At 30.8% G+C, this 22874-nt stretch overlaps 2 protein-coding genes across 7 annotated transcripts in view; one reads left to right on the top strand and one right to left on the bottom strand.

Moving 5' to 3' along the window:
• The window catches only part of Nelf-E (negative elongation factor E), a 42515-nt gene that overhangs the window by 4940 nt on the left and 14701 nt on the right, over nucleotides 1–22874 (top strand). The window contains exons 3-7 of one of the 3 annotated variants that reach the window (XM_075372594.1): nucleotides 1031–1233; nucleotides 2628–2682; nucleotides 6012–6123; nucleotides 11248–11368; nucleotides 15974–16094. In XM_075372594.1, the coding sequence (XP_075228709.1) occupies nucleotides 1031–1233; nucleotides 2628–2682; nucleotides 6012–6123; nucleotides 11248–11327 (450 nt within the window). In that variant the 3' untranslated portion in view covers nucleotides 11328–11368; nucleotides 15974–16094. Of the gene's footprint in view, nucleotides 1–1030; nucleotides 1234–2627; nucleotides 2683–6011; nucleotides 6124–11247; nucleotides 11700–15973; nucleotides 16095–22874 lie in introns of those variants that run through there. The other 2 variants (XM_075372595.1, XM_075372593.1) reach the window with 2 other exon arrangements.
• Nucleotides 16789–22874, bottom strand: part of LOC142328675 (uncharacterized) — a 116141-nt gene continuing 110055 nt past the window's right edge. For all 4 annotated transcript variants that reach the window (XM_075372591.1, XM_075372592.1, XM_075372589.1 and 1 more), the window contains one exon: nucleotides 16789–19455. In XM_075372591.1, coding sequence (XP_075228706.1) covers nucleotides 16996–19455 — 2460 coding nt within the window. In that variant the 3' untranslated portion in view covers nucleotides 16789–16995. The remainder of the gene's footprint in view (nucleotides 19456–22874) is intronic.

The raw sequence follows: 22874 nt of genomic DNA, 5'->3' as shown, positions 1-22874 counted from the left end.
CTAATAATATATAACTTAATAAAACAGTAATAAATTGCTGTTAATGTTTAATGTTTTGGTTTAGCTTAGCAATTTTTCTTAAAGAATATACACTAGATACTACTTTATTATTTAAATTAAAAAAAAATATCTATTCAGTAATAAATGTTTGTTAGCTGTAACCTCAAATTAAAGTTAATAGTTTCATTTTATATATTGTTATGGATTTTTTTTTGTTGAATTTGTATTCTTGTTTATATTAAAATTCAGTAAAATCTTTTCTTTATCTTTATTTACTATTAATAGGTTTATCTCTAGGTATTGTGGGTCAGTAGACATATTCATACTCATGAATGTAAATTACTTGGCAATTTGCAGAAAAGAAAGGTAAATCTTTACTTCAGCATATCGTTGATTTCTGATTTTTTACATTTCTGATGAATTTATTATTTTTTTTTTATATTGTTAGTGAGGAGATATACCCTCACTAAAGGATTTATAGTGAGAAAGGGAGTAAGAAATTTTTACACATTTTAATTACTGATATAGCGGTAACATCTACACTTATTGATTTCTTATTGATGTTATACCTGGTGAAGAATAATACAGTTTCTTCTTTTCATTTAATAATTACCTAAACAGGAACTGTTATACCATCGCTAAAAATATTTTCTAATATTGGATTCACTCTTGGTTATAGAAAATACTTGATGTAAAATTATTCATTTTTAGCAGGCTTTTCTAAATTTGATTCCCTTTTTGATATTTATGACATTCTAAATTGTTTTAAGTTTATATGATTTTATACCTACAGTGACTTTTTCATTTATCTGTCCATCATTAAATTTTTAGGAGTAAATTTTAACATAATTCCATGACATTAAAAATTGCAGCATGGCTGCCTTGAAGAGCCTTACATATATATATATATATATATATTATTTTACTGATAACATTTTGTATTTTTTTTTTTTGTAGTCTTATTCCTTTTATTTTACTATATAAAAAATAAATCAAATATATACAATATTTAATTATTCAACATTTTCAGAACTTATATGAAAGTTTTTTGAGTGCTCGGGATAGAGAAGAACGAGGATTATCTGATAAAGCAAGAGAAACTGGGCGACCAGATAAGCCTCGTCAAGGAAATACAATATTTGTTTCTGGTTATAATATAACTGAAGATTTACTAAAAAAAGCATTCCAGACATGTGGTAATATTGTTAATATCTCAATGGAAATTGAAAAGAAGTAAGTTTGTTTTTTTATTATTTAATTTTTGTACTTTAGTGATTCTCTTTAGTGATTTTAAATTATTAATGTAGTTGTTGAGAAGTTAGTTGTTTGAGATTAGGAATTTTTTTTAATTTAAAAATTCAAATTTTTTTCTGTTACGTTGACATATCTTACTGCCACCAGTATATTCAGTTTCAGGCTAATAACTGTTGTTTTATTTATTGTTTTAAGTTAAGCATAAGAAGTGCTTTGAAACATATAAATGTCCAAATCTTAATGAATGATAAAAATTATGAGTTATGAAATTACCTTATGTGAGCTTTTAAATTTTTTCTGTTTGTTTTCTATAAGATTCAACATTTTGATGGTTAATCAGTTCATTTCAATTAAATTCTTCATAACAATCCTTTTTACCAATTATTTAATTACATAGGCAAAAAAGTCTTTAACTGATCTCCATGGCAGAGTGGTAGTTTTTCTCGGCCCTTTATCCAGAGGTCCTAGCTTCAAATCTTGGTCAGGCTATTTTTTGATCATGGCATATTTTTTTTTTTAATTATGGTAGGCATTTTTTATACGCTACAGATTTATGTTAGGGAAAAAAGAAAAAAAAAGAAGATTCTTTAACGTGCATTCTTGTACTTTAGACAAAAGCAAGTGATTGTAATTTTACTTTGGAGACTATATTAATTGAAATTCAATATCATGGATTGATTGTATACTCTTACAAAATGCATTTATGTTAAGCTTTTTTTTATAAATACCTGAATGTAAAGAGTATCATCATGAATATTTGCATGGTTTAAATTCCAGTGATATTGTTCATCTACACTTTTATATTTATATTTGCAGATCATTATAAGCATATAGAATCTATAAGTGCAGGTTCACTTTATAAAGTTAGACAAAGAACATAAGATTTTATTGATATTGAAAAATGAGGAAAAAAGTAGTATCGTGAAGAGAAAAATAAAGATAAAAATTAATATATAGGTTTCATTCATTGTCTAATTGGAAAAGTACTGGATTAATACTTTTATGTCTTGTTCTGTTTTTCATCCCAATGTCAGATAATGATATGCCTGTACATAATAAAAATGTGTATTGTTGTTATGTATTTGGAAATGCATTTAAAATACATTACATAAATTGTACATCATAAAATTTATTGCTCAATAATGTGCATCTTTTATGATGCATTTAATGAGAAGAAAGGCTTTTGTTTCACATGTGCCCTTTTATAGTAGTTCCTTTTTTTATTCAATTTTTTTGCTGTGAATGAATATATGTAGATGTGTCTAATTATTGTTAAAGATAGCTTGTTTAGCATCGAATATTATATGTAAATTATATTAACTATTTAATCATAAATTAGATGTTCTAATAAAACATATTTTCCTTTTTTACAGTCGTGGATTTGTTACATTTGATAAGACTGATGCTGCAGAAAGAGCTATTACTGAGGTTTGTGCCAACGTCTTTGTTTAGACTTAGTTTTCACTCATATTATTTACATTTAAATTTGGACTTACATTTATATTTAAGTTTAAAGATCTTCGGCTTCGGTTGAATTCACTCGGCTCTTTACAGTTCACACGGCTCCTTTCAGATGCGTTCTGTTCAGATGGTTCCTTTCGGATACACTCGGCTTCTGACGATTGAGTGGCTCCATATACAGTATATTAGCAAGCTCCTCATTTCATTTTGGCAGTCCTGTTCCAGTCTCTACAACCTTTAGGAACTAGTCTACTACAATCTTTACGAATTATTTCAATCATTAATACAATAACTTATCATTACATTTATGGATACAATAACTTATGTAAAGATTCACATGTACATGAATAATATTTACAATTCATAATAAAAATAATTAAACTTGCGACTACATGAGACTCAATTTATTAAATTAATCAGCACCAATTTTTGACAGTCTTGATTATTGTTTTATTTTTAAGAAAATTTGGACTTAAATATAAAATCTACTGTGATTTCTATGTCATTAATTAGAATAACAGCTTTGTATTATTCATGCTCTACTTAAAACGAATACTAGCATTGAGTTGCTTCTAAATCAGTATTGTATTGTATTTTAGGAGGAATTAGGTGATCCATTTTTATATAATACACTCTTCCACCATTAGACTTATTGTGTAGCTACTGGACAGGAAATAGAATACCTGGACACATCAGTAGGTAATTTTTTTCCCATGCTATGGGAATAGATCATACTATTGATGCTCATACTCTACAAAATCCTGCATCCTTAGCGTATACCTAGCAGCGTCTGACTTAAAACCATATAATTCAAAATGGAAAAAGGAATCATTAAGCATAAGGAAAAAAATGTGGATAATGAGAGAGCTTGTTTTATCCAGAAAAAATGACTGCAGGAGATGAACTGGCCACAGAATTATCTCATCTCATTTTGAAATTAATGGAACTATTTTTGTAAAAAAATTTTAGAACTAATTATTCAGACCTCCTATAGTGGAATCTTTGGTAGCACCATTATTAAAGGTGCCTGTTCTGAGAAAGGTTAGAACACACAATAAGTATGTAATTAAATAATATATTTGGTGTGTGTTATATTTGTTTATTTAATATATTGTTTTTGTCAAATTTAATATGTTTATAGATTTCAAATTGCTCAACTTTACCAAGATCATCATGACATGTAACTTAAAAAACAATATCTCAGTACAATTAAACAATATAAAATGTATAAATAGATTTAATTTGACAAATATAACATAATTTATTGAATATACTGTTTGATTGTGTATTAAGGGGTTTTCCAATCTTTTAAAATTCTTAACATTAACAACTGGGCTACCAGGTAACTCAACCGGGAAAGGTATTAAAAAAATTAATTTTAAAAGGCTTTAGAAGGTTAGCCCCACTGGAAATCAGTAGTTTATAATTTATTAATCATATTTATATGTTTTTTAATTTAAATGTAAAACAGTTTTGTTGCGGTTATTTTTTATGTTTCAAATTATACAGAGTGGAGGAGAGAAAATGCATGTTTTTTAAATCACTAGTATTCAGTGGCGAGTGGGGGAATTACCTTCAGTGACCTGTGGTGAACAGCTCAGACTATGCAGTTTCAGTTGCTATGAAGCATTGGAGCGTAGAACATCATGTGTTTGTTGTCTAACAATTTTTTAGAAATAATGATACTGTGTCACGGTTCACCATCTTTTCCATCAAAATTTTAATGTTGAATGTCGAGGTGCAGTTTCAGATTGAAACACCATACTCCGGTGGGTTGAGGTATTTAGAAGTACTGGATCTGTGATGAAGAAAAAACCACATGGCCTTCCCTGTTCAGTTCGAACTCTGGAAAACATTGACAGAGTGATAAGAGCAGTTCTTACTAGTCTGGAACGATCTGCTAGCGTAATGCTAGGTATGTTACATTTTTCACTTCATCGCATCTTACATGGTGATCTCAAGTTTTACCTATACAAAATATTGATCGTTCAGCAGCTAACTGAAAGGGATTTTGTCCAATGCAAAGAAATTTGTGGCATAATGAACACCATTCTTACAGAAGATGCAAACACCCTAATGATGAGTGATGAAGCCCGTTTCCATCTGGATGACTATGTTAATGCACAGAACTGTTAGTACTGGGAGTCGGAGAACCCACATTAACTGCACCAAAAACCTCTCCACAGCTCAAAAGCAACAGTGTGGTGCGGTGTCTCCAAGATAGGGATTGTTGAGTCTTACTTTTTTTGAACAGGGAGAATCCGCAGTTACAGTGACATCTGCCCGCTACGTCAGCATGCTAAACAACTTAACTGTGTCCAGAACTGAAAGGCATTAGATCAACATGATAGAAATGTGGTTCCAACAGGATGGTGCTCACTCAGCGAAAGCATTGGTTGAAATAGTTCAACAAATGTTTCCTGGACATGTCATTTCATGATTTGGTGATGTTTCTTGGCCCTCCACACTCTCCCGATCTATCAATTTGTGAGTTCTTTTTCTCAGGCTATCTGAAACAAGAGTGTGAACAAGCCACACACAATCGAAGACCTGGAAATTCCCATTCGTCAAGAAATTGAAGCTGTCTCGAATGAGATGTTTGACATAGCCATGCAGAGCTTTGAGGAGAGGTTCTGAATTTGTGTTTGACATGAAGGATGTCTCTTACTGATATTATTTTCCAAAGCTAACATTTTGAAAAATGCAATAAAAATATTATTATTTAATATAAAACTTTTTTTCTATAATTAAAATGACTGAAGTTATTCAGTAGTGCATTTCCTCTGCTCCTTCCTTTATAAGAAAATGATTTCTAAATTATTCTGGTTTTTGTGCTTCCAATAAAACAACATTTTTAGAGATACCAAGAGAAAAATCCTAATTAAAGATAAGATGGTACAGTTATTATTTAAAATTTATTATTTATTTCTATCCATGAAATTTCATGTTTTATAAAAATTTGCTGGGGTCAACAGAGAGACGGTGTGTCATCATTGCCCAACTAATCTTTTACATTTCTGTAGAGGGTTATTATAAAATGTATACAACCAATACACAACATTAGTAATTTTAGCTTTCCACTTATTTAAAAAAAAAATAATCCTAGTATGCTTTATGATTAATATTTTAATGGTAGCGGTTATGTGATCTTTTTTTATTAATTTTTTGCTACAAAAACCAAAATCTGAATTACCTGAATATCATAAGTTTATATCTTTTGGTTGAGTTTAAGTAAAATATTAAGAGCAAATTATGTTATTTTTTAATGTTGTTACTTTATTTTTTATTTATTACAGGTAAATGGTAGTTTAGTATCTGGAGTACAGTTAAAAGTAACATATGCAAGAAGGCAAGTTGTAATTGATCCCATCAATGATGCTTCATCTTCTTCAGCATGGTGTACAATCGGTAATTTTATTTTGTTTGTTATAAGTTTAACACATTAAACTGCCGTGCCCAAAATTACCTTTTACCTAGTGACTGCCAAAATTTAGCAATGATTTTATTTAATCCTATTCAGTTTAGTTATGTTTGATATCGTATCATATAACAATTTTTATCCCATATATGTTAATAGATTTATAAATAAACGTAAGACCAATCGTTCTGACTTGTCAATTTTTGGTATGTAAAAGTAGTTGTATTTTGACATTATTTAGTCAATAATACAATTTAGTCATTACAGACAATAAATCTATTATATCGCATTATTTCTATGTATAATGTTGGCAACACTTAGTTGTCAATCGCATACTGCTGTACGGCTAGTGTTCCTGCTTGCTTGTAGCTGTTATATGTATAATAGCTGTCTTTCATAAAATAATGAATACGCGTTGTAGATGCCGTAGTAGATTTGTGAACTTTTTACTAGTTCTTGTTCATGACCAATTGCATTTTTATATATTGCATTAGTTTGTGTGTTGTATTAGTTCTTGTATGTTGTATTTAATTAGTTTGTCTATTTAATTAATTTCTTGTATTTTGTAGTAATTCATATAAAACTAAAACTTAAAATGAGTGATCGACTTTGGCTACAGAAATGGAAAGGGCGCTAAACGAATCAAATGACAGTGAAACGTTTGAAAGTAATTATACAGGTTCTGATGTTGGTTTATTCATGTCCCCTTGTAGTGACTCATCTGGGTCTGGCACAGATGATGATAGTGAAAATGAGATTAGCTTAAATCAATATCATCCATCCAGATCAAAAGATAATGAATCATTTAATTTTATGGACTTAGATATGCACGTCAAAGGTATAATTTTATGTGATTATAATGATGTTACCGAAGTATGAGACATGTCTATTGACTTTTCTCGGAACACGACTTTGCTGGACCGATGGTCCATCTGGTTATGACCATGTCACACAAGTTACCTTACATGGTAATAGTTATACCATCGATATAGAGATGGTATAACTACCATCTCTAATGATGATGGCCTGATGATGACCATGGTACATCAGTTGACCTACGTATTAAAGGCCAAATCGCTGATGTACAGATGCCTGATGACATCGCTGTACCTGTTGAACAACCATAATAGCCACGCTGTAGATGTGCACCTACTTGCAAACAGAGGCTATGCATGAAGGCAGGGAAGAGGTCAAGGATGTAGAACAAGGATCATCCCAAACTCCATAGCCAGTAATAACAAGTAGGCAAAAAAAAAGAAAGAAAAAAAGTACCAGTAAACTTAACTTGAAGTGGCTTCCAAGGTCTACAAAAAAAAATTTCAATTTACATGACAATCAAAGTGTAATATTGAGTTACCCAAATACAGTAAACTGATAGACCATTATAGACTAATAATAATTGACAAAGTAATAGATCTTTCTTTCTTTCTTTTTCCTGTTTAGCCTCTGAGAATTACTATCCAGGTTTTACTTCAGAGGATGAATGAGAATGGTATGTGTGAGTGTAAATAAAGTGTAGTATGTACAGGTTCAGTTCGACCATTCCTGAGATGTGTGGTTAATTGAAACCCAACCACCAAAGAACACCGGTAACCACGATCTAGTATTCCGATCTGTATAAAAGTAACTGCCTTTATTAGGACTTGAACACTGCAACTCTCGACTTCCAAATCAACTGATTTGGGAAGACGTGTTCACCACTAGACCAAAGTAATAGATCTGATGGTTACAGAAAACAACAAAAACGCTAATCAAACAATCAATAATAAATGACTTAGTCATTGTAGCAGACTCAGAAAACGGGAGCCCCTGAGTGCTCAGGAAATGAAACATTTTCTTGGGTGACTAATTTGGATGGGTTTAGCACCTTTTCCCAGAATCAACGACTGTTGGTCTACTGGCACACTTTTTAAAAACGAAGTTGCCAGTAATGTCATGAGTCGCAATAAATTTCAATTGCTATTCAGGTTTTAGCATTTTAACAACAACCAAGATCCTAACCAAAAAGGTCGCCTTGTCAAAATTTCCCCCTTGTTTACTTTGCTTAATGAAATTTTCAAAAGGTGAAATTTTCAAAAACTGCTGAGGAAGACCTTGCCATAGATGAGAGAATAGTGCCATTTAGAGGCAGATTAATTATCCGCCAGTACTTGCAAAAAAAGCCCACATATATGGGTTTCGGGCTTTTGAAATTATGTGACAGCAAAGCTTACACATATAGTGTAAAGGTACATTCAGATAAGGGCTTTAATTTTACCCCTGATTACTTGATGGATATATCAGTAGTCTTAGAACTACTTGACCCTTATTTGAATTCTGGCTCTACTACATATGTTGACAATTATTACCGCTCTGTTGATTTGGCCAAACTTGTCTTGCAGAAAAAAACATACTTGGTTGGCGCTTTGTAGTCTGATTGGATTGGATTGCTAAAAGACTTGCTGTTTACCTCAGGGTTTAAGCGTGGAGGAATGACAGTGGCAGAAAATAAAAGGATGGTTTTGTGGTTACAAACTGGCTGGACAAGAACATGTCCTACTGTTGTCTACAAAACAAGTTGATATGGTAGACATTGGAAAACAAGATGAGAGGAAACAACATTTTTAAGCCAGCTGTAGTTACTGAATATAACAAGTTAAAAATGGGGATCGATGTAGCAGATCAAATGACCTCATATAGCTCTGCCATAAAGAAAACAATGAAGTGGTATCACAAGGTAGCAGTGCATCTGCTATTTAGCACATGTATTGTAAATTCATAGCTTTGTTATAAAGATAAAATGATACGTGATAAAATGCCCCCTTTATGATATAATGATAAATTGGCCCTAATCCTGAACGCATGTCAGTAATTTCTTTCAAAGAAAGCATCACCTTAGAATTGGTGGACCTCCGGATGATCAACAGATGAATGCGTCACAGGCAGGCCAACAGTAGGGACTAACTTTTTGTAGGAGTTGGCAAAAATGAAAGGCATCTAAGGGATGCATGCAGACCGTGCTACAAAAAAATTGGCTTATTTAGAAGGAAGGAATAAATCCAAGAACAAGGCAAAAATAGCAACATTTTGTGAGAAGTGCTCGGGACAATCATACATGTGTAAAAATTGCTTTATTGTCTTGTGTAAGAAAACATTTGGAATATATTTTACTCATTTTTTTGCAAATTTTAATGGTTTTTTTTAATAATACTAATATTTAATTTACTTATATATTTTTCATCAATATTTGACATTTTTTTAATTTGTATATTAGTTTAGAATAAAAATTGTATTCCAATTTTGTGTATTTTATTCAGTTTATCAATATTTCCATCTTGTAAAATTTACGTTGGACCTTTTTCGATAAGACAAAAAGGTAAAAAAATGAGTAATTTTGGTTGCTTAGAAACACATAAATTATGCAGGTACAAACCAACGTGATGTGTTGCCAATAAAACCCGTCCTTCAACTTTCTGTCTGTTCTTGTGTTTGCTGCCAGAAATGACATGTCCCCTCAATATAGAAGTTAAAATAAAACACTACCTATTAGGGCTTGTCACATATTGGTCCAAATGTCAAATCTGAATGTTGAACTGATCGGTTCCCCATGGCAGTTAATGTGTTAAGAAATACTGATCAAAAATTATTGTTCTGTAAGATTTGAGCTGTTTATTTTAATTATCTCTTACTTATTTATTCATTTTTTTTGTAACAGTAAAATTTTAAGTACTTTCCCTTTTAACAGTGCCATCTTGATGGTGTAATTTTTCATTTTTGTTGTATTTTTAATTGCACTTAATTTATTCAGCCCAAGTTTTGGGTGATTCCAAAATTACTGATTGAGTTGTTATGAATAAAAAAAATTATGTATAAATTATAAAATTGCATATAGGGCCTTTTTTTAAAGTTTATAATTAAAATTAATGATTTTTTTTTACAAATTTCATACTAGAAGTAGATGTTAATTTTATTAAAAAATTTTTTCTCGCACTGTTTTCCTTTGTAATCTACATTGAGCACTTTCGCAGAGCTCATGAAGTGACTTATTCATCGCTTTTTCAAAATGGATGTTGTTTGTAATAAAATAATTAAAAAAATAATTAAAATTTCAAAATTTACTATGACAGTATAGAAATAAAATGAATTATTATGTTGCTGTTACAGTCTACTGGTAGATAATTAAATTATTATTTGGATATTTCTATGTTATTTATTTCTTGACTTAAGTAATAAACAACTATATAATTTTAATTATGCTTTTGAATTAATTATGAGAATAAAGAATCTGTTCTGAAGTAAAAGATACCTTTGCTAAAGTCCCTAACCGACATTACAAAAAAAAAAAAAGGAAATGCAGGAAAAATTCAAATGCAAGAAAAAAGGAAAAATTCATGAAAACAAATGTTTAATATTAATTCTAATAAATTATTATTTATTAAACAAAAATCCCATTTTTAGTACAAATTTAGACACTACAGCACAAACGTTAAACCAGAATTTTTATGTGCTGGCAGAACTGATGATGATAGCGACAGTAAAAGAATCAAGACTGGAAAAATAATTAAAAAAGAGAACAAAATTTTAAGAAAGATTTTAGGAATTAATGTAAAAATAATCAAAATATTTTAAAGTAAAATGAAGAAATTTAACAGATATTTGAAAAAATAATGGATTTTATAACAAAAAGAAAATTAATTTTCAGCAAAAAAAAAAAACCTTTAATTATCTTTCTAATTAAAAAAACTACGAATAACTGGTTTTGAAGTATGAAAAGCTGTAAAGGAATTAAATATTAAAAGAAGAAATTTTGGACTGAAATACTTTTCAGTCTTTTCAAATTTTCAGGAAAATCAACGTAAAAAGGGGAAGGAAATTTTTTCAAAAAGAGGGAGATAAAGAATGAAATACTACCAAAAAAGAAAACAAAACACAAAGTAAAACTGTTTTTTTAATGTGATCCTAGATAGTCCAAACAAAAATAAAAGCAAAGAATTATAATGAAAGTTATATTTTGGTAGAAGTGTTTAAAAATAATTTTTTAATGATAATAGAAAATTGTTTAATTTACCTGCATGCTTCTTCAAGTAATGCATGTACTGTAATTTTGTTATTTTTCTTAATTTTTTCTTTTACAGCTGCAAGCCATTCACAAAAAGGCAGTCATAAGGATAAAAGAGATGCATTGGTTTATGATGAAGATCTCTTTACTGAGTAAATTGAATTAAGTATGGATAGTATAAACTATCCATGTAAAATGTAAGCATTGTATATAATTAAAATTTATAAAAAATATGTGTTTAGATTATATGTATTTGTAAATGTGAATATATTAGTTATGTTGATTAGATTTCTTAATTTTTAAGTAATTACATATTTGAAAAGTATTTAAGAAATTATTATTATTATTTTCATTGGAAATGATGTGTTATATTTTAGTTGCAGGTTGTATTTATATTATAATACTTAGCCTTTTGTAATAAAGTTGTGTTTATATTATATTTGAAACATGTCTGTTTCAGTTTTCATGATTATTGTCAATCTGTTTTTATTTCTTACCATTTCAAATAGTAAATGGTGTCTTCAAGCTGCAAAAATTTACATAAATAATAAAATTAATTCTCTTGCTAGTCATTTAGCATTTTTATCAGTATATAGGTGTTTTTTTATTCTGCCAACTGCCTATTTTTTTTTTTAATTCTTTATTTTTTAAATTAATTAAATCAACATTAAAGACAGGTATTAGAAACTTTATTAATCATTAGGATATAATATTTAAAAAAAATATATATAGCCAGATATGGAAATAAACATAGTGTAAAATGCAGTGTTATATTATTGAAAGAAATTATTTTGATTACATGATCACTATGTAAATTACTGAAGGAATGAAAAATATACCAACACACTTGTACATATTACTGTACAAAATAAATAAGATAAGCTGACAACACCTTTGGTGTTGATGCCACAAGATGGGAAAGGCCAGTAGGCCTTTCCCATCTTGTGGCTTTTTTCTGATGCTCAGCTATGCAACTTAATTTAAAATATTTATAATTTTATTTAAATATAATATTTTTTGTCTATTTAATTCAATGATTCTAACTAAAGCTTGTGCACATACATATTTATTTGTGTGGGTGTGGCGACAATAGCGACCACTTTAAATATTATTCATTTATTTCATTCTACTGCTCACCTGTGACATTACAACATAGCAGATGACTACAGCAGCTGTATGTTAGTGCTGCCTAGTGCTCCTTGTAGTGGGAAGGGGTACTAATGATGCACTATACCCACTTAGCTGCTAGTTTGTTTAGAGCATTTTTTGGGGTTGGGGTACAATTTTGCAAAAAATTTTTTTTCGAAATATTATTAATATTTAATTGTTGGCAAATGTACCTAAGAAAAATAAGACCTTAATTAGGCGAAATCTCGAAGTAGTGATGATGACCTTGCTCTACAGCCTCACTCCCTTGACCTTTTAAGATGAAAATTTAATGTTATCATTGCCCCATACATAGAAGTAATCTGACCAAGTTTGGTCAAAATCTGTTGAGTGGTTCTGAAGGTATAATGTGATTTAGGGTCCAACACCAAACACACATGTACTTTGAACATCCGGAAAATTTCCATCTGGTTTTTTGGGTTCCTTAGGTGTCAAAGTATAAAGATCTGGTGAAAACCGCATATGCCCAAATTGGACCAATTACAATAGTTTCCCTTCTAGAGCTATAGCTCAGCTATTATGCTAGGCGGTAAAGTACAAAAGAAAGTATTTTGTAGGTCTAAGTAAATTTTTATTTATAGATAGTTTTTTGTAATGTCAGTATAGAGGAACAATGACAATTCTTAACATCAAAGTAAAATTTTTGAGTTTGTAAGAAAACAATTAGTTCTACTAAAGAAACTTTTTTCCTATTGATTTAAAATGTTTAATTATGTTATTAGAATCAGTTATGAAGAATTGAAACATTACTGAAAAATTTGTCATTCTGCTGGATGATGTTGGATTTCAAATCTTATAAAAAGATTAATGATTCAAGATTTTGATGAAGTGAATATACAAGAGTTTTATGATTATAGTTTTTCCGATGTCTGTTTAATAATTAAACAGGCATCTTAAAAAACTATTTAATAGAATAAACTGAAACTGTCTGACGTTCTTGTTGATACCTCTGACGTAGAAAATGTCAACTGTTGAAAATGTCAAATGGAAAATGATTTTCCATTTTTATAACCTCTTTTGTTTATTACAAAATGTTGGCTCCGCTTGTAATGTGTACTGTGGAAACACAGTGTGCTAGGATTTTTGTTTTCTGAAGATGAAAAACTGGTCAAAATTCACTTGCAGATGTTAAAATAGTACCAGTATGGTAAAAAATGTATTAACATGCAAATTTTTATAAATGATAAGTGTCATCGATTTTCATTATAATGGAAGACTGGTGGAAGTGTGACTGTTACTTCTATGTGGATTTGATACTAGATTGTGGATACCGGTGTTTTTTTGTAGTTGGGTTTCAACAAACCACACATCTTGGGAATAGTTGACCTGAGTCTGTACAAGACTACACTTCGTTTATATTCATACATATCATTCTTATTCATCTTCTGACGGTGGTTCTGGATGCTAAACAGAAAGAGTGTTTAAAAAAAGCCAGAGATTGTGATGAAAGTACCGATGGTTTCATTGTTATTGAATAAATAATAATTTTTCCATAGTTACTTTTTTTATTGTACCACTGAAACTCAGCACATTTTATTAATATTTTATCTCATACAAAGTTTGCTAACGTTATTTTAGTATTGTCATTTAATTACATTGCTTCATAATTGGACATATCATTGGTGTAATTTATATCTGTATAATATTAATTACACTCTAGTTAAATCATAATTTGGCATTTTTTTTGTTGGTATGCTACATATTGGTAAATTGGTAATAAATGCCCGATTTAAATTAATTCTTTGCTAAATTAATTGCCACTTCTCTAAAACTTGCAATTAAATAATTCTTAAATCAGCAGTTTATTTTTATGTTTTATGTTATAAACTAAAGTGACATTCAAAATATTTTCACAAAATTGGTTCTGCTGTTTTAGTAATAAAAATTGCTTGTTTTAAATTTAAGGGCTTCATAATTATGTTTTTATAAAGCTAATAAACTTTTTTAATTGCCAGAAAAAACCAATATAAGTCAAATTAAGTTACTTATTTTATGACAAGAAATTTGTCATGCAAGTATCAGCACTGTCCTTTTCTTTACCCATAATAAGTTGAAAAATTACTGCAAAATATGTTCAAGGTGGGTTCTGAGACCATCAACTCACACAAAATCCACACGTGTACACAATTTAAGTGATCATTTTTAAACTTTTAATATAATGATCGTTATTATTATATTCATCAGAATATAATTATTTTAATTTATTCATAGTAATAGCTGAATCGTTCATCAATTTGCATAAATTTGTTTTTAAACAACTACTATTATCCTTTCAAAATTTCAAACTTAATTTATTAAAAACGGTTAATGAAATTTTATTAAAGAAAAATCATATTCATTTTAAGGCACTTTACTTTTTTAGTTGCAGTTTTAAATTATTGATTGGAGAGATCTCATATTATAGGAACTATGACTTAAGTTTACTTACTTCAGTGTGTTTTAAAAAAATGATTTTAAAAGAGTTGTATGAAAAAACTTAATGAGTGGATACGTACACAGACATGTATGGATCCTCTACAGGTACCCAGATTTTGGATTGCCTTAAATTACTACTTCTTTTTTTAAATTGATAATTGTGTACTTTCTATTACACAATTTTATTTTTTATGTTTTTTCTGATATTCTACTGATTAATAAAAAAATAAAATTTCAGGTTCATTATTTATTTACTTGTAATTCCAGTTTGTTCCTCAGAAAACTTTACTTAAATTATAGAAGCAAAGTTATCACTGGATAGATTTTAAAATAAAAATTATTGAATAATATTTTTATTGTCTATGTTGATGTTGAATAAAATATTTTCATACAATTTATGGTGTTTTGAATCACATAAAAAAAAAAAACTAATATTAAAAACAAATTAATAAATTAACCATTTAATTATCAGCTGCTTTGCATTTCTCCTTGAAACTGCAAGAATAGCTTTAATAAAATATAAATAAGTAATTAAAAACATAATAAAATTAACTACGAAAGTATTTATGAATGCTAAAATAGACTACAGACTTGTGAGTGGGATGGAAAGCCAACACAGTTAGTGTGGTTAAATAAAAAAGAACAGTCAAACAGTAGTGAGGGTTGAAAAGTAATAAACACACTTCAGTGTTTTGATTATTCTACTGGTACAGTCGGTATTGTATATTGATAAATACATACAGATTAAAAAATATATGTGGTTATTAAATATGAATTATTACAAAGAAAATATTTTGATAATGAAACTGTTGCACCCTTGTTTCAAAAATCCTTCTAAAGGAAGAATAATGCATTCAAAGATGGTTAAGTAAAATAAAATTAAAAGTTTCTACACCACCTGTTTTGATTTCAGTCCTACAGTGAAGTATCAATTTTTGCTGTTCTCAAGCTGATTTTATTTATTGATTGTAATCATGAAATATGTAACTCTTTAAAAATTATGAACAGCTCAGTTTAATATTATATGGAAATTATTCTTGTAGACTGCCCTTTGGGGGCTTGTAATGCAGCTGTTTCTTTAGTAGAGTTACCTGTGTGGTAATCTTAGTAACCAAATAATTTAGCAAATTATTTCCTGGCAGTAGAATATAATTTTATAAAACTATTATGTAACTTTTTGTATCGTATCATTTACTGTTTTTATTTATTATATTTGTTAGGTACTTTCATAGAGTTCTCTGCTTCATCAGAACTGTTTTTTTTTCTTATAAAAAGTTTTTCTTTTACATAAAGCAAGTGGGCTGTATGTCAACTACCTCATTATTTGAAATAATATAATTTTTTCACGTACTGTATTCGAATGTATTATAAAAATATAAATTATACTTTTTTGAACAATTTAAATTAAATTTAATATTTGCCTAATCCAATTCACTTTAAATTAAAGTTCACGTTAAATTATTGTACTTAGTTCAATTTTTCTTGCATTACAAATGTAATGCAAGTAAAAGTGAACTAAGTACAATAATTTACAAATTATAAAATTTTCTTCATTAACAGAGTTGGAAAAACTGGAGGATATGTTTAAAAAATGAATTCCTGCTTGTGTTACAGAAGCGTTACAACTGTGGTCTATCTTAAAATAGTGAGATGCTAAAATTTTACTTTACAAACATTTTGGTCTAATTGAATGACTAATGTGAAACTTCATTTGTAAAAATAAATATTTTGTCAAATGCTTTCTGTGAAAAAATAAGGTTGGTTACCTTTTGAACAGACATACATAGACTGATTTAATATTTTGGAATTTTCTGGATACCTATTTCAGCTTTGTTGAAGTGGGTACTCAAGCAGAATTTCTTTCAATATTTTGTTCCTTATTTGTGTATTGAGTACATATGATTACATATAAATTAATTGTTCATGTCTTTTCTAATTTAAAAAATGTATATTTTACTGTATAATTGTTTGCTGCCAATTTCTCCCATCCCATATAAGATTAGTAAAAATGGGTGAATTAATGACTGAATAAACATTTTGTTTTAACAAAAAAAAAAACTGTATTTACATTATTGTTGTACTTTTTAAATTAATTTTTTCTTTGTATAAAGCTTACAGTAAATGTTACAAAGATGTGTATTATTTTAAAAAATAAATTATTTTGTATACTGATATCCTGTCTTTGAAAAGTAAAAACAAAAAAATAATAATGCACAAGTAGCGGTTTTTCCAAATGAAGTTATCAATGTGGTGGTGGAAATTGAAAATCCCAGTGATGGTGATGTACAGTTTTATCTGAAGAACCGAATCCAACAATTACTAATCCTGCTATTAATACTAATATAATACAAGCAGCTGTTTGTGCATCCTTCCTTTTTTCACCTTCAGGAAATACTCTGTTAATACTCTCAATTACTTGTATTACTCCGTTTGATAGAGAGTTTTGCCATATTTGTAATAACTGACGTATTAATTGTGCTGATGTTTGTTGTTGAAGTTGTTGTTGCCTGTTATATATTGATGATTTCTCATCTTCCTCATCAGTAGATTGTTGTGAATATTTTTGGGAATGATGATGATGATGATGATGGTGACGATGAGGTCTTTTTGGAACAGGCATCAATGATCCATTATCTTCTTCTGAGTCGCCTGGGTGACTTGGAATTTCTTCAGGTAGATTTCGAGGAGGAGATCGTGTTCTAGGAATTGTGTGAAGAGGTAATGCATAATCTGGACTAAATATTTGTGGTATAATTGCAGGATGTACTGCTACATTTGGTTGTCCTGATGCATTTGTTTGTGGTGGATATACAACGATCGGCGTTTGAGATGGATAAACAACTACTGGTGGCGGTTGTGTTGATTGTTGGGTCGATTCACTTGTGGTAACTATAGATGCTTTTTCAGAAACTTCTTGTGGTTGTGGATTAGTTTGTGTTGATGCTTGTATTTGTTGTTGTAGTGGTGGTGGTTGTGGTTGGGAAGATGATGATGATGAAATTGATGATGCCAGATTCCGTAAAAAATCTGGCGGTAATTCTACACCATTTAAAACTAAATTACCAGATTTGCTACTTAACTCTGAAACTTGCATAGCAACACCGTCAATATCAGATACTGAAATCTTCTTTGCTTGTAACTCTGAAACGTTTAATTTATCTACATCAAGTTCGGATACTTGCAGTTTCTGTGCTTTAAGGAATGATACTTCAGTATCTGGATCGGGCATAACTACAACTTTCTTTTCTATTATAGTATGCACTTCTTGGACAACTGGACTTTGTTGTAGTTGTGCTGGAGCGCTTGATCCAGTACTTTCTGTCTTTAATTCTGTTATTGATGGCAATTTTGATAGTATATGTTCTGGTGTTTTTGATCTTAATAAGCTAGGTTCTTCAGTCTGTTGCACTTCTTCAACAATGTACCCTTCTGGTAAAGGATCGGTTTGTGTAGAAACATTCGATTCTTCTACTTTTATTTCAGTCTCATCATTTGTTCCTTTTAACGGGATTATTTTAACTAACGACCCTTCATCTACTTTACTTTCAACTTTTGTTACTACTGTTTCAGTTTTAATCGTTGTTTCTTTCTTTGGCTCAAAAAATTCCTTTTTCTTCTGTGAAATCATTTCTTTTAGTGCGGCTAATGGTCCTTCTTTTTTTTCACTTTCTTGTTTTATTTCAGGACTTGATTTGGTTGGGATTATGTCAGTTTCTTTCTTTTCTTCTGTTATTATTGTTGTCATTGTTTTAATTTCAGGTGTAGTTTTAATTTCTTTTGGTGGAGTTATTTGAATGTCTATTCTTTCAGTAACAATAACTTCTTCCATTTCATTATTTTCTTTGTCATCTGTTAATTCCAGTTTATTAACATCACTATGTAACTGAATATCGCCCTTTGATTTTCGTGCTGGTCGAGGAGGTGCTGGTAACGGCCTTGCTTTCATTTTTTCAATTACATCACCTGATTGTAAGTCTTTAGTTTCATCATTACTTCCAATTAATAGTTCTCTTGTTGTTTCTTTGGCTTCTTCTGTTTCATCATCTTTAACAGTTGGTTCATCCTTAGGTATAATTTCTTCAGTTTGTTCTACTTTAGGTGTCGATGAATCTAATGTTTCTTTCTCAGATTCATCCATAAATGGAATATTATCTCCATCAGCATATACTGGTTCTCTGAAAACTTTAGTTCTTCTTGGCGGTCTGGATGGTAATGTTTGAAATGGACCGATTGTGCTGTAATTTCTGTTTGGTCGAACTGGTGGTGGTTTATGTAATGATTTCATAGCTCTTCTTGGATATGTAAAAAAGAAATTTATGCCTTGATTTTTTAAATTTAACATTTGTGTTGTTGCTCTTTTTCGTCGACTTGGTGGTGGAGGCCTAGGTGGTTTGTTATTACCATTTCGTTTATGTCTTTCTGGCTTTTCAACCGTTTTATGTTCTGATTTTTCTACTATTGCATAACCAAAATTATCTTCTTTTGTTTCTTGTTTCATTTCCTCTACTGGCATATCTTCAACTGGATATGACTGCGATTCAGATACTAAAGATTCAGCTCCTCTTGATGTCCTGTCTTCATCAGCTAATGATGTACCTCTTGAACGAGCTTTCCGTATTGGAGCTACTGGTGGTGTATCATAGTCATGCTGTCTAAGAGGTGTTACAGTTGCAAAAATTGGTTCCATGTGAAGTGCTGTTACCTGATAAACAGAAAAAACCTATTTTAATTATATTAAGTGTAATTTTTCTAATGTAATTAATATGTGGGGTGAGTAAATATTCCTTGTAATTGTTAGTGTTAGTATTTTTTAATGTATGTATATAATTGTATTTTTTGATATTATAATAGTTTTTGTAAATTAGCAAAAGTTTTTTATAAGTTAGTTTTTTGCCATTATTACAAAAGCAAAAACATCTTAAAATGATTTTTGTATTCTGCTTTTACTCTTCAAACCTCATGAGTTAAAAAAACTTGTACGCTAGTTTATTTTATTTGGAATGAATTCTCTCAGATACCAATGACTTTCTAGTGTTGTAAAAATGAATTCCATTTGTTAATTCATAAAATTTTGGCTCAAAGAAATATATTGTTAAGACTATTAAGTAGTATAAATTTTACAACTCAAGATAGACCACCCATTTTTAATATCTGCTGTCAAGTACATGTCCGTAGAGTCATCCATCTTGATTAAGGGTTGAATTACCGTACCATGTCTATTCTTTACAAAGGTGTCTATGAGGCCATAATGCTGTACGCTGTGCCCGTCTGGGCTCATTGTTTACAATTCCAATGTTATAGTGACATTCTTTTGCGAGCCCAGTGTCTTCTATTGGTAGCTGTTGTCGGTGGCTACAGAAGTTTCTCGCGAGAGGCAGTTACTGTGATTGCCGGCATAAAGCCCTTAGATATTTTGGCTACAGAGCATAGCTAGCGGTATATTTCCAAGAAGGATGGCCTTCTAACATCAGGGAGTATGCAAGAAATTGAAGAGCAAGGTTTTGACTCTTGGCAAGCTAAGTGGAATGATTCTTCTACTGGTAGATACATGCATGGTATTTTTCCAAATGTTAGGGGGTTGCAAGCGATTAGCTGGGTTTCCATCAATCGGCATATTACTCAATTTCTTTCAGGACATGGTGCTTTTAGGGATAGTTTGGCTAGATTTAGGTTGGTTGACTCCGGCTTGTGTCCGGACTGTAGGGTCGATGACACGGTGGACCACATCCTGTATGTCTGTCCATGGTAAGAAGCTGAGCGTACCAGAGTTGTTAGGGAAATTGAGAGAGTAAATTCCTTCTTTGATTTGTGAGTCAATTGGAGGACTCGTAGACATTGGACAATTGTGGCTGGCTTCCTTCGATTCCTCGCCCAACGTAGAGCGACCAAAGGGATTTAGAAGAGTAGGAGCCCAAGCGGCTAGGGTCTGCCTGGACAGTTTGATTAACTGAAAGCAGTCGCTTTGGCAGCGAGCCATGATTAGTTAGATAGAGGTGACTATGACTGTGAAAGCTGTCGGCGGAACGGTGATTGCACTGCCGATGGACATGGGATACCATGCAGCCATGAGGTGTAGCGGCATCTCGACGATGGTTTATGAGGTGAATGTCATGTGGGACTCTGCGATGGAGCCGAGTGGGAGTAGGAGGTCTGTCGTAGGAGTCGCCAGTCCCTAGTGGACTAGACAGACTTTAACATAAATTTAACCTAAGTTTAAATTTAACCTAAGGAGTTTGAACTAAAGTTGAGTTAACTAAAGGAACTAGGACTAAATTTTGTTGTTGCAGTCAACATGTATGGTGGTATGTTTTGTTTATTTTGCCTCGAATTATGAGACATTCATGAAATTGGCTCATAATAAGTAGAACTAGGTGTGGGCTTCTGCGAGCTCGGCTAGCTAGTTCAGAGGGATACGATGTAGAACATTCAAGATGTCCAGAAGAGGCCTGCAGCAAAGTCAATAAGCTGAGTTATTAAATCACTGATGCAAATGTTTACCGAGGCATTTGCATCGGTGGCGTCCCAACGAGGCCAGGCTTATTATAACTATGAGATGTAAAAAGTCAGAGGGTGATAGACGACTTCCGTTAAAGCCCAACAGGGCAAGGAACACAGAGGGGGTTGGTGTGGCGACCGGAACGTCACTAGGCAGGTGTCTTCCCCTACGGGGTTGGGATGTCAACAAGTACGCTGGTGTATGTTTGCTGTTTCTTTGCTTCGCATAAGTCATATGAGGTTATTTAAGTACTTTTTAAATACACCTCATGAGGTATATTTAACTATTGTTTTTAACTTTTTTTTTGTCTTTAGTCATCTGACTGGTTTGATGCAACTGTCCAAGATTCCCTATGTATTACCATAATCTCCAATCTATGTATTACAATCTCCTATAGCATGACATTTCAAAAGCTTCTTATCTTTCCTTCTCAGGTAATTCGATCATCCATGTTTCACTGCCATATAAATTTATGCTCCACACATATACTTTAAAAAATGCTTTCCTGATGTTTAAATTAATTTTTGATTTAAGCAATTTATATTTCTGAATGAAAGCTTATTTTACCTGTGCTGTTCGGCATTTAAATCACTCCTGCTTCATCCATCTTTAGTAATTCTACTTTCCAAATAACAAAATTCTTCTACCTCCATTGTCTTTTCTCGTCCTATTTTTATATTCAATGGTCCATCTACTTTATTTCTGCTATATTTCATTACTTTTATTTTGTTGTTGTTTATTTTCATGCGGTAGTTCTTGCAAAAGACTTCATCCATGCCATTCATTGTTTCTTCTAAATCTTTTTTACTCTCAGCTAAAATTACTATATCTAATTGTAATTAATTACTAATTGTAGCATCTTTTTTTTCACCTTGCACTGTTACTCAGAATCTAAATTGTTCTTTAACATCATTAACTGTTAGTTCTATGTAAAGATTAAAGAGTGCAGGGTTAGGGAACATCCTTGTCGGATTCCCCTTTTTATTAAGGTTTTTTTGTTATGTTTGATTATTACTGTTGTAGTTTGGTTCCTGTAAATGTTAGCAATTGTTCTTCTATCTCTATACTTCAAGCCTAAACTTTTTAAAGTGAAAATTTTATTCCAGCCTATGTTTTCAAATGCCTTTTCTAAGTTTATAAATGCCATGTTTATTGGTTTGTTTTTTGTAATCTTCCTTCTATTATTTATCCGAGAGCTAAAATTGCTTCCCTTGCCTCTACACTTTTCGTGAAACCAAATTGGTCTTCTCTTAACACTTCTTCCACTGTCCTCTCAATTTTTCTGTACAGAATTCTAGTTAAGAGTTTTGATGCATGAATAGTTAAGCTAATTGCTCTGTATTCTTCACATTTTTCTGCTCCTGCTTTCTTTGATATCATGACAATAACGGTCTTTTTGAAGTCTGACAGAACTTCCCCTTTTTTTGTAAATATTACACACTAGTTTGTATAAACTATCTATTGCTTCCTCACCTGCACTGCACAGTAATTCTGAAGGTATCCTGTCTATCCTAGGAGCCTTTCTGCCATTAAAATCCTTTAATGCTGTATTAAATTCATATCTCAGTATTGTATCTCCCTTTTCATCTTTTACTTCCTCTTCATCCTCTATGACACCAGTTTAT

The sequence above is a fragment of the Lycorma delicatula genome, chromosome 8, assembly GCF_047948215.1.
Source record: "Lycorma delicatula isolate Av1 chromosome 8, ASM4794821v1, whole genome shotgun sequence".
In the NCBI taxonomy this organism is placed as follows: domain Eukaryota; kingdom Metazoa; phylum Arthropoda; class Insecta; order Hemiptera; family Fulgoridae; genus Lycorma; species Lycorma delicatula.
Note: the sequence above shows the minus strand (reverse complement) of the source record. Positions and strands in the feature narration are given on the sequence as shown.